At 35.2% G+C, this 13,202-nt stretch overlaps 1 protein-coding gene across 2 annotated transcripts; it reads right to left on the reverse strand.

Moving 5' to 3' along the window:
• Window positions 1-2,165: 2,165 nt before the first annotated feature.
• Window positions 2,166-7,501, reverse strand: LOC119084238 (cystathionine gamma-lyase-like). 2 transcript variants are annotated; one of them, XM_037194136.1, is made up of 7 exons: window positions 7,320-7,501; window positions 7,182-7,255; window positions 6,986-7,120; window positions 3,742-3,846; window positions 3,270-3,679; window positions 3,073-3,210; window positions 2,166-3,011 (listed from the first exon to the last, which is right to left on the reverse strand). In XM_037194136.1, exons 1-7 carry the CDS (start codon window positions 7,371-7,373, stop codon window positions 2,467-2,469), a joined length of 1,461 nt encoding a protein of 486 aa, XP_037050031.1. In that variant the 5' UTR covers window positions 7,374-7,501; the 3' UTR covers window positions 2,166-2,466. The 2 variants fall into 2 exon arrangements, with proteins under 2 accessions (XP_037050031.1, XP_037050030.1); XM_037194135.1 differs by having other exon boundaries at window positions 7,186-7,265; window positions 7,320-7,498.
• Between the last annotated feature and the right edge of the window lie 5,701 nt (window positions 7,502-13,202).

Below are 13,202 nucleotides of genomic sequence, written 5' to 3' on the forward strand. Positions count from 1 at the left end.
TTTACAAAAATGTAAAATAATTAAAAATCCACATCCAAATATTTTATGCAGCGAAAAGCAGACTCTATTATGAATGGAAAATCCTATTTGCACTTTAATTTACCCGCGAAGCTTTGGGGTGCAGTTCATTTTTTATGTTTCTATTTTACTTTTCATTTTTATTAAAAGCAACAAAGCCGAATGGTATTACCTTGTCGATATATTTACAAAGCTCTTTAGGAGAAGTATTTCTACAGCGGATCAGGACCGTATTCAGACAGAAATCTCAGAGGATGGTCTAAAGAAATTACGTCAACAAATACATATACCTACTATAAATCACTTACGTTATGTAAGTGATAAATGACACTAATGCGAATAAATGTTTGAAATATAAATATTATTAATCTAGCGCGAGCGGAGCGAGTGAATTTTTTTTTCTGATTATCGCTAACATTAAAAATTTGGCAGCTTTAGGGAATCAGAAACTCAAGCGAAGGTTAGAAATTTATTTTAATATTTGTGGAAAAAAAATTATTGAAAAATTATGTCCCATTAAATGCTTAAAATTTAACGCTATGCAAAAGCACGGATAAAAGTCTGAAATTGTAAGTGTGATCGAAATTCAAAATCTTATGCAAGTCTTTCTAACGCAGCGTCATTTTCATACAAGGAAGCGTTGAAACGTATTTTTCGGTTCACTTTTTCATCGACTCGTTCACTTGAAATTCAAATTTTAGGCCCAATTACGGCGTGAATTGTAATACTCTTGCTGGGGATTGAGGAAATTCAAATCTTCTGTGGATTTAAAATCACATCCAATTCAACCTAGAATATATTTGAGGGTATCACTGATTTTTTCCTTCATATATACAAATTCTAAGTTGTGTTTCAAACCTTGAATTTGCAAATAGATATCACATTTAATCTTTTGAGGGTTATTACTCTCCGTAACAGCTGTTCAAAATAACCTCCAACAAGATGAACACGATTAAGAACGCAATAGCTCAGTGTAAAGATTCTAGACTAGTGTCCTGGAGGTCTCGGGTTCAAATCTCGTCAGATTAAATTAAATTAAAATAATTTCTTTCTCTGATTTATAAGAACCACGGCAGAGTAAAATAAACCAGGCAGTAGCGGTTCATTTTCGAAACGTCAACTAAGGCAAAGTATATAAACACTGAAGGTAATGCAGACCCTCAGCGGATCAGAGAAATTACGGATCCAAACTTTCAGGTGAATTCATTTTCGTATGTTGCCTAACTTAGACTTGTGCAACATGACGGCCCTAAATCCTTCCAATTCACCACTAAATACGTACTTGACGCAAACGAATTTTATATGTGTGCAACATAACGTCGCTAAATCGTTCCAAATTCACCACTAGATGCAACTTGACGCAAACGAATTCAATACGTATGCAACATGACGGAGCTAAAATTCACCTGAAAGTTTGGATCCGTGTGTAACTGTGGATTTGCATTACCTTCAGTGTTAATATTGGGCTAATAGATTATTCAGGCCCCTAGATGGAATTAATTTTCAATGTAAAAGAAATGGATCGAGGTCCATATTTTTATCTGTGAGTCATTGGAGACCTATAAATTCATCATTAAATTGAAGGCCTGGACGTTGACTGGTGAAAAACAGGTTTATAAACAAAGGAGTGTAAAAATAAGCAAATATAAGCGAAACCTAAAACGTGTTAGGTGAACGCAACGTTTTTCATATGTGCGATGTGTGATTAGACGTTTTTCTTCACGAAACAAAAACATAAATTTGTTACACAATTTCTCATAAATGACAGTTCGGGAGAAAAAATGTCGCAATATCCATTTTCTGTCAAAGCAATAGAGGAAAATGTCCAATTCAAACTGTCATCAGACAAATTAAAATTCGACTTTTGATTGGAGAAAATAAGGCTAATCACACCGCACGTATAAAAAATAGTTATTTTCTCAATTCACTGACGAAATGGAAAACTTTCTTTGACTTTTTTGAGTCAAAGAGCCTACGGCCTCACATTTATCACTCGGTTGCATAAATAACTATTTCACAACTCAGTTACGAAAAGCAAAGTTTCATCGTCGTAATAAATGCTTTTTTAGGCATTTGTTAGGTTGTCACTCGAGGCCTAGGGTAATATATGTCACTAATTTTGAATTTGGTTGGTGGATCGGAAAAACACGATTTCCTTATTTTATTGATTTATTTTCCGCTTTAACGATTACATGTCACAACCGCCTTCCAATTTATTTACGAAACTTTAAAAACTCAAATTCCACAATGTCCAGCCTCAGTATAGTTAGTGATATTAGTGATTTTGTGTTTAGTTGTGTCGCTTAGGCTCTAAATTACTTAAAATTCAACACAAAAACAAGAACGTCTGTGCGTGACTCTAACTTTCTGTTTTGCCTTTTGAGTCACAATTCCATCACAATTAATATAATTAGGAGGGTCGAACTATTTGTAATGGTAAGCGTACAATCACAGACCATTCAACGCTTGATTTAAGTCTTCAATTAAGAACTGAACGTCTTCTAATCCACATGACAACCGGATCAAATTTTCAACCAATCCAAGTTCAATGACCTCTTCGTTCGAAAAGGTCGTAGGCACAGCAAACCATAAAAGGGGTGCTTGAGCCAGACTCTCACAACCTCCCAAACTGTCGGCCCACATGAAAACGTTTAACGTTTTCAAGAATTTCTTTGTCATGTCCAACGTTCCGTCTTTGATGTAGAAACAGAAACTTCCCGACTGTCCATACGACTGAGAAATGGCAAGCTTATGCTGTGGATGTGATGGCAGACCGGGATGAAGCACTTTGCTGACTCTGGGATGCGATTCTAGGTATCTGGCAAGTATCAGCGCATTTTCCGAGTGACGTTCCATTCGAATAGCTAACGTTTTCAAACTTCTGTAGACCATGTAACAGTCGAACGGTGACGGTATAATTCCTGTGATATTTTGTGCCAGTTTCAGCTTTTCATAGAGATCTTGACTGTTTGTAGAAATGGAGCCCATGACAACTGGAAAACAGAAATTAATTTTAATTCAATAAGCTACCGCTGGTGCAACATTCCTATATACCATCATTGTGCCCGTTCATAAATTTGGTTAAAGAGTATGCAACTGCGTCGGCCCCTAGCATGAGTGGACGTTGAAAATAACTAGACAACGGTGTGTTATCGACCACCAGAATGGCACTGCTTTCTTTATGGACAATCTCTTCAAATAGACATTTTGTCAGTGCCTTCATTCGCCAAAGTGACAAGTGAGAAATGTACCTGCGATTCCCCGAATATCCAAGACAATCATCATCGGATTGGTTGGTGTTTCCATCCACACCATCTTCGTTTTTGGTGTCAGAGCTTTCCTCAAATGGTCATGCTTTGTGAGATCAACAAAGTCTGTCTCGATGCCAAAATTGACTGCAATATCGCGGAAGAGACCAATCGTACCGGTGTAAATATTGTCACCACATATAATCCTATCGCCAGGTGTCATTGTTGATATCAATGTCATTTGTCCACCAGTTCCTGATGGGAACGACAAACAATATTTGCCCACATCGAGTGCAGCTAACGTATTCTCCAAAACTGTTCGTGTCGGATTGTCATAATGATTGAGCTCCAATGTGGGATCCAAATCTTGTTTTTTGTACGAAGTCGTCATATAAATGGGTAAAACAACGGCCCTGCAACAAAATTGGCTTGTATTGTGTGGTAAGTGACTCTGTCGAAATCGTTCAAAAATTACTTGCATTGCCAAAGCTCTGGCTTTTGTCCAGCGTGAATGGCTTTCAGTGCAAAACCAGGCTCTTGTTTTAGGTATCCAATTTCTTCGTTTACACTAGGTCTCGCCCTGAATTTTTAAATTTTATCTTTTTAGTGCAGCAAAAATATGAATGAAATTTCTCAGACAACACGTTCTCGGAACGGTCATTCTCTATTCTCTTTTCTTTAACAACTCTATCAAATCAAGATAGACTGTATCAACCAGCCCAATATCAGGTAGGCGATAATAGCTTGGAAAAGCGTTTGTTCACACTTGACCATAACACTAGGCAACACAGGTCATGTACACGGATGGTGGCATAGTGCGTTGGATTGGTCTTGGTGCCCTGAATATGGAACACACCTCCGTTCGTCCCAGTGACGTCTGTGTGTAGACGTAACCCACTCGAATATTTGACAACGAAAGTGCACCGATCCGGTCGGTGTTTGGTGTGGTAAGGTATTCGGACCTCCTGAGTTCAAATAACAACTCCATTGGTCTCGATCACCTATATGTGGTTCAGACCGGAAAATGTTTTACCCACACAGCCAAAAAAATTTCTGGTCTGAACCACAGATAGGTGATCGAGACGAATGGAGTTGTTAATTGAACTCAGGAGGTCCGAATACCTCACCACACCAAACACCGACCGGATCGGTGCACTTTCGTTGTCATATATTCGAGTGGGTTACGTCTACACACAGACGTCACTGGGACGAACGGAGGTGTGTTCCATATTCAGGGCACCAAGACCAATCCAACGCACTATGCCACCATCCGTGTACATGACCTGTGTTGCCTACGCCTAGTGTAATCCTCTTTCTATAATCTTAACACCTAGTAGATACTGGGCTAACTTATTACTCTTCCAAAGTACAGAGACCGGAGATCAGTACGCTGTGGCTTCTTATTCTCGACTAAAATCGGTCGACTAAATTTTTAATTATTTTTCGGTTAACAGCGATTTTAGAGCAGCTTGTTAGATTTGCGATAGAACAGAAAATGGAGAATGACGTCGACATACTGTTCCAGCACTCATTTTATTACTTGAAAGCATTTTTATTCAGAAAGCAATTGAATTTCTTATTGACATCAACATTTATAGGTTCATTGTACTTTAGGTTTAGATGCAAAACAATTTTTATAGTAAAATTCTGACCAAATTAACAATGAGTTTTGGCTAATGTACCCTTTTATACAATGAAACAAAGTGTTGCCGATCGGCCGATTTTCATATTAAACGCATTCCGTCCCTTGACTAAATATTGATTTTAAATAAATGATTATGTGATAGAGTTATACGTACAGTTCTTAAAGTTGCATTACGGTTTAATTGATATCCGTTTGTCACTTCAGAAGAGTACAACAGTATCTAAAGAACATCGGCACAGAGCCAACGAGAAAAAATAATCGAAAAATTCACATTTTTGTTCTTGAAATTGACATTGACACTGGCTTTTTTAATATGGTAATATGAGGTCACATTGGATGCTGCGGAAGTAATTCATTACCTGATGTAATAAGTTTGTGATAAAACAAAACGCACAAGTGTGTTTTTGATCAACAAGCTCAGCAAACTCGGTTTCGGCTCAGATATACAAACTATATACAATGTATCCAAGTTTGCTATCTGTCGCATGTGCAAGTTGATTTCCACAAAGGAAAATGAACCGAAAATGATCCAAATGTAATGAATCATTTTCGCAGGGGCAAATTCTTATGGAAAGGTCAACTTTCGTATGGGTCAGGTAGTAAAAACGAAAAGTAAAATTGTTGAAGTAATAGATTCGGTATCAGTGTGTATTACTCTAGCTAATGTTTTGAACAGTACAAGTACCAGATTCAATAAATATAGACAATAATTGAGTGTGTAAGAAACAAGCGTCGGTCGTTTCCAAATTTTTTTTTTATTAAAAGCGAAAAAAAGGCTGCAAAGTGCAACCAGTAAAAAAACGATATTTTCAAAAAAAAATATTTACAATAAATAAAAATCATCAATTCTATTACGTCCCAAGGTCCCAAAAATGCAATCCAAATTTTGATAACAAAAGTTATGGAATAGACCGACGTTTCGTTAAAAACATATCTCCTCGGTATCGGCATGTTCCATAAATTATTCAATCGATATCGAGCACTGGTTCTGTCTATCTACGTTAAGTATAAAAAAATGCCTGACGGCCGAGTTCTAAAGCGACAGCAAAGCTTTTGTTTTCATAGTCTCAATGACTGTGATTTGGAAACGAACCGAACAACTTTAAAAATGGAATGTGTGTGAGAAATATTCTCGCGAAGTTTTTTTTTTCTTAGAAATATTTATCGTATGCAAACCCAATGATTTCGTAGGATTTTATTTCCAAACCTTTTCACCGCATTCTCCACATTAACGATCTTAGTTTTTCGTCATTCCACCTTCAGTTTTATTTTAGTTTTCTATTCATTTGTCATAATTAGTAACGGTAGCCAATATTATTGCACAAAATTTCTCGGAATTTTTTGTTTTTATGATTTTAGTTGGCTAGTTTACAAACGTGAAAATTACTCGACACTAGCCTCTTCTATGAGAATATCATTTCCGAATGTGTGTTTAATGATGCCTTCTAATTATTTAGCGATGGTTTTGATGACATTTGTAATTTTAATTTAATATTTTATAACGTCCTCTCGGTGTAAGGTCAGCGCATTTTGGCAATTAACAAATTGTTTATTCTGATGTACACATATGGGTTGCATATAACTATACATTTAATCACTTTGCAGGCAATTTTTTAGAGACCTAATCTGAAACTGATATAAGAAAACCTGACTTGAAATTGGCATATTTTTAGGAATTTAATTAAATTTCCTAAAAATTCTTAAAGAATTCCTAAGCATTCCAAAAAAATCTGAATTTTAAGGAGTTGTCTGGGAATAAATTCCTAAAAAATAGGCCCTGATTCAGGTCATGTTAAGGTTATCGTGAAATCTCTTGTTCAGCTTTTCAGGTTGACCTAAACCAGATAAGATAAAACCTGATTCAAACCAGGTCACGTTGAATCTGAAATTTAATGTTGGTATTGACCTGTTATGTTCCGGTCAAACTGAACTAAATCAGGTCGCCGTGAACATGATCGGAACCTTATCTTATATACACAGTGTTAAGCAGCAAATGATAAACCAAAGAAAATAATCAAACTCGACAATAGCTCAACGAAAATATTCTTAGCGAAGCAGTCACATTTATAAGTACTTGTTTGTTGAGCTGTTGCCATCACATCTTCCTACTTTAGTCAGCAGCTTCCCAGCTTTCTCATCAACGGCACAATCATCGACGTGTTCATCAATTCCATTACTTTCACTGTGATCAATACCATTCTGTTTATCGCTGAAAGAAATATATACACAACATCGAACTGTTGCATCACCAGCTGCTTAAGGTCACTCACTCACTTGTTTGACTCATTGTTGATAGCATGTGTATCGTATTGTTCGTTTGTATCTGCGCCCAGTGCTTTCTTAGCTGGATGATGCTAGGAACATTTTTAGCTTATCAAACAAACACAGAAATTTTTCGATTCACATACCCACGGATTTATTGGCTCATCTTGAACGTATTTGTATTGAGTTATTACGGACATTTTTGCTTGGGTTTTAAGTAAAGAAATTAATTTAATTTTTTTGGAAGAACCGTTTTTCCAATGTTAGTTTATCCACTTGGAATGTATTTTCATCAACTGATGTGAACATCAAATGTGATTTTTTTTTCTCGAATTTAGATTTTTCTGCACTTACACCTGCGCAAAAAAAAAGTGTTTTTCACATTGGAATATTTTCAGCAGATGAGTAAATATAGACGAAGAAACTTATGTGTTTCAAACAGAAAATCTTCTCGTTTTAAAAATAGAATTTTCGTTTATTTTTGAATGTAAATTTGAAAACTTTTCCTGTGGTGGTGGTCACTAATCTGTTTTCATGCGTCGATTACTTGAACATTTGTAAGTTGTACAACATTTTCTGTTTTTGAAGCCAATCGATCAGTAAGACAATTACATTTCGATTTTACGACTTCCGTTCGATAATATGCGCTAAATATACAGTACGACGACCCGCCAACGCATTATTCAATTGTTGTGAACTAAAACACAATTTTGTTTTTCTTGAATCATTGTTACGAAAAGTCTCTGAAAATTTCGAGTCGTCCCTGATAAAATCCTGAAAAAGTCTCTGAAAACTATTTCAATTTTTTCTGTCCTAAAATTGGGTGGCGTTCGAATGAAATTCACATAACCATGCAACCCGTCTATTCAATTTATTGTATTGTCTTTGTTGGGACCATTCCCAGAACCAGATGCTGCGACTTTTTATTTGAAATTTTAATTCTTAAAAAGTCTCACGGTCTTTTTTAGTATCTTTTAACAATTCATTCTAAAAATTCAATAAAATTGTTAACAGTCGGGGCCAGTGAAAATTAGACATAAATGTATGTCAGCTGTTTAGTGTATTCCACTAATCCACTAATACTAACGATGGACCAGTTGAAAAACAGCTGAAGCAAATTTATGTCGAAATTTCACTGACCTCAACTGTAAGTTTAAAATTCTTTAAAACTTTTGGAAGTTCTTAAAATTCGCATTACTTCTGAAGTAATTCCGGCTCTGCTGTGCCGCGTATAACTCACCGTATTTTAATTCATATTTTCATTGGTATCGACAGAGGCAAAGCATTACAAGCAGGCACTAGAGCAGAGTTAATAATGCGTTGATAGAGACGATAGAAGGACTAATTGACAATTAGTAATTGCAGCCTATTTTTGGTATAAGATTCTTACAGTTTCCATAAAATTCTGTATTGCATTGCGGTGAATAGGGTGGATGTACCCATCCTCGGACGATTAACTTTTTTTTCGACTTCAATTAAGTACTATAAAGGCTCAAGCTATTGTTTTGGAAAGATTGTATTTTCCAACAGTCACAAATTTAATTAAGATTCGTTTTATGTACACTAATTAAATCATTTATTTCCGAATTATTTTTAATTAACACTTTTATTCAGCCGAATCCAATTGTCGGACACTTTTTTCCGATGCTCGGACACCTCTTCTTCAATGCTCGGACGCTAATTGAATTAAATTATTTCAGGGATTTTTTTTCAATAAAATAAGAAAAGTCAATTGTTAATCATTCAAATACACTAAAAATGAAGTGAAAACACTAAATTGAATAAAACCATTTAAATTACAATTTACAAAGCATTTTCGAGTCACACTATTTTGGTACCATTTTCGGTGTATTTAACATGGCATATGTTGAATTTGACACTTCATATGTTTTCCATATAGTCCGACTACTGAATCAACACCAAATATTCTGTTTGTATCAACCGGACACCCGAAAAACAGTAGATATAATTGTTTATAATCGTGTTTGAGTGAAAATAATATTATTTTGAACATTAATTAATCTCAAAAACAAAGCCACTGTACAATATAAGTAATTTTCAACTTGAAAAAAGAAGTGTTTTGATTACCGCACAAACTATTTTTCAGGTAGAAAATTAAACTTTTCTGTACGTGGTGCTACTGTTTCAATGATTAAAATTACACGGTATTCCTAGTGAATCCAATTTTACGATCAATCGATAGTGAAAACTACAAATTACAACTGAAGGATAGTCATCCACAATATTTTCGAGCTTGAAGTTAATTATTTTACTTTCAATGTCAAAGTGTCCGAGCATTGGGTCGTGTCCGAGGACTGGTACGCCTACCCTATATCGACATTAAACACTGTTTTTCGGAGAATTATACCGAACATTAGTTCTGCGATTCTCGTTGCACTCGTGTTTTGTGTAAAATACACAAGAATATAACGCTGGCAATGTACTTTTAAAATATTTTAAATGAAATTTGTAATAATTTTTAAAGAATTTTTAGGGATTTAATTAAATTAACTATTAGACAAAACCTAAAATTATCAATTTTAACGTTTCCGTGGAAATAATAAATAACAAAGTCGAAAATTACACAATTTTTGGGTGGTAACAAAGGAATTGCAGAAGTCAGAGTGTGGTGGAAATACGTCAGTGGTTCCGAATTTTTATTTTGACGTAATATACTATTATTAAAGAATGCTTAAAACCTCGATAAGCCATTTAATAAGTAATTTCCAACCGATTTTAATTTTGTTTTTAAATTTACACTCAACCTAAGCAGATTCATTATTACAAGTGTAATTATCTGTCTATATGCACATTGATTAGATGCACATTCTGATGGTTGGTCAAAATTGACCAGTTTCAATATAGAGAGAACTCAATTTCCCCTTTAAATAAAAACTTTACACTCACCTGAAAGTAGTTAGCAAGAAATTTATGTCTTTGGTTAATCCGATTATCAAATGATTATCCTATGAAAAACGGAGAGTCGCATGATTATTGTTAAGCATTTTGAGGTGAGTGTAGGTCAATGATGATCCCTATTAAAAATAGCCAGAATCCGATTCGTCCGTTGAAAAATATTTTTTCTTTAAATCTTCTTGACTGGGGTCAGAGGTAATTGTAGATAACATTTAAATCAATCCTTAGCACAGATTTCCAGTCCACGAAAAGCCGCCACGAAAGTCACAAGACCACACGTGTCTGAACGCGAGCCAGACTAGATCAATGAATCGATCTTTGGTAAAATTGATTTTCGATTTAAATTTCATTTCCACAACTTACTACTGACCTACGGTCGGTCGGTCGGTAGAGTCAAATAACTCCATGAACATGGTTAATGGTATTTCGAATATCTTCCTACATTGCAAGTAGGGTATATTTGTTGTTTGTAGCGTTTTCTCTGAATATTGAATTGAATCTTGTAATTTTATGAATTTTGCTTATTTAATCCGAGATATTTTGCTCAAGCAGTTGCTTCTATAGTTCCGTATATACACGAATTACTTCCAGTGCAGTTGTTATTCAAATTGCTCACAGGAAATTATTTCTGCATTCAATGCATGTTATCAATGAATGAATAATCTTTAGTCGCGTCTTATAACAAGCAAATGGATAAATTTGTATTTATTGTTTCCAGTTGAATAAAGCCTGGAGTTTATGTCTCGAACATGCATAAAAACCGTTTCGAATGCGACCTTTTTCCATTTTCAGGGAAATATTTGATGAAATCGTCTATCTGTGCATAGGTCTAGACATTGAATGACGGATATCAATTTAGATCAATTTACTGCAATATATGATATGTCTAACATTAGATTAGTTCGTTGAGTGGATGGGGTTATTGCGGACTTCAAATACCTGAGATTGATATGAGATTTGCATTTTGCCTCTCCAAACCTTTTGTTATTTCAGACAGATGTCAATATGTTCTAGCTAATGTTCTGAGATTCTAAGATTAAGATTCTATGGCATCCGTTGTAGTTCTTTAAATCGAATAATGCTGCCACCTCTTATTGTTTTCTTGCTATGGAATCAGAAAATTATTCCCTTGACTGAAAGTCATGGGTCTTACGAATGCTAAACACTCTAAAATGTTTGTCACACAATGTTCACTACTATATGATTGAAAATACCAAGGCTGTATACTTTGAGGAGGTCACGCAGACCGCCATTTTATTAGATACGCGGGAACACACCACTTCTGATGATTTTGCATGTAAAAAAATTCACAACATCATCAAGACGACGAGAATCATCAGAGTAGGTGAATTTTTGTTTGAAATCGGCCATTTTATCATCAACTGTGGTGTGTAACCCGCGTATCTGTATCTGCGTGACCTCCCCAAAGTATACAGCCTTGGAAAATACATGGAATGTATGACCAAAAACCTTAAATACAGAAAATGTTTGTCACACTTTGTTCATTTCTTGATGCCACGATAACTTGAGTAATTCTAAACGGATTTCCAGAGGTTGCTAGGAATCTCGCGCCGCGTCATTCACAATAATTCACAGTTTGACACATTTTGTATAAGGAAGATGTCACTTTGTGAATTATTGTGAATGACGCGGCGCGAGATTCCTTAACACCTTTCCAGAAACTTATTTTTAATCAACGAGGAATTAAATCGCTCAGGTTAAGTTCGAAGATGAGCTATGAAGGACCGATGATCTTCAAGACATTCCAAAAATAATTTTTGCCTCGTCGCTTGATGCCACGATAACTTGAGTAATTCTAAACGGATTTCCAGAAACTTATTTTTAATCAACGAGGAATTAAATCGCTCAGGTTAAGTTCGAAGATGAACTATCAGAGACGGGTGATCTTAGAGATATTCTCAAAAGAATGTTTGTCTTGTCGCTTGATTCCACGATAACTCAAGTAGTTTTCAACAGATTTCAAAAAAAATTATTTATTCGACGAGGAATTAAATTTCTGAAGTTAAGTTCGAAGATGGGCTATAGCAGACGGGTGATCTTAGAGATATTCTTAAAAGAATTTTTGAGTTGTCGCTTGATAACACGATAGCTCGAGTAATTCTTAACGGATTTCCAAAATCATTTTTTATTCGAAGGGGAATTAAATTCCTGAGGTTAATTTCGACGATGAGCTATAACGGACGGATAATCTTAGAGATATTCCCAAAAGAATTTCTGTCTCGTCGCTTGATAACATGATAGCTCGAGTAATTCTTAACGGATTTCCAAAAACTTCTTTTTATTCGAAGAGGAATTAAATTCCTGAGGTTAATTTTGAGGATGGGCTATAACGAACGATTGATCTTAGAGATATTCCCAAAAGAATTTCTGTCTCGTCGCTTGATAGCACGATAGCTTGAGTAATCCTCAACAGATTAAAAAAAAAATTATTCGACTAAGAATGCAATTCGTGAGGGTAACCAGATCATTATCTGTCTATATAGTCTACTTATCATACGGAGTAATTTTCGACAGTTTTCCAAAAACGTTTGTACTGAAATAACTCGGGCTAAGTTCGTTAATGGAAATACTGGAGTAATAATCTGCGATTTATTCCGAAAAAACTTGCTGTCTACGCAGAAAAAAGAATGAACGAGTGTGAACTTTGCGGCCAGAGCGAAGCGAGGGCCGCAATCACACGAGCTGCATACTTTATTCATAAGCAAATAGGGCCAATTTTGAGTAGAACATCGAAAATATTTGCCGTTTCATTTGAAACATTCAGCTACGCTGATTCGATTGACAACTTTGTCGAACGAAAATATTCCCTTAGAATTATTTGCTTATAATCTAGAAAATTTCACACGAGTTTAATTTTATTCAAGAGTTTAGCAAGAAATACGTCCTCATTACAGCGTCTTTTAGCAGACATAGTAATATCGAAGCATCTTTTGTTTGAAAATATAGAAATAAGCAAGGTTCAGAACCTTGGAAATAAGTTCCCTTTGTTTATTCAGAAAATTGATTTTCAATAAAATAAAAGGAGCGAACAATTTATGACAAAACAAGACAAAGAGCCACTTTGATCAAGATCAATCTATGATATTTTTGTA

This window comes from Bradysia coprophila, unplaced genomic scaffold (assembly GCF_014529535.1).
Source record: "Bradysia coprophila strain Holo2 unplaced genomic scaffold, BU_Bcop_v1 contig_732, whole genome shotgun sequence".
Taxonomy (NCBI): Eukaryota; Metazoa; Arthropoda; class Insecta; order Diptera; family Sciaridae; genus Bradysia; species Bradysia coprophila.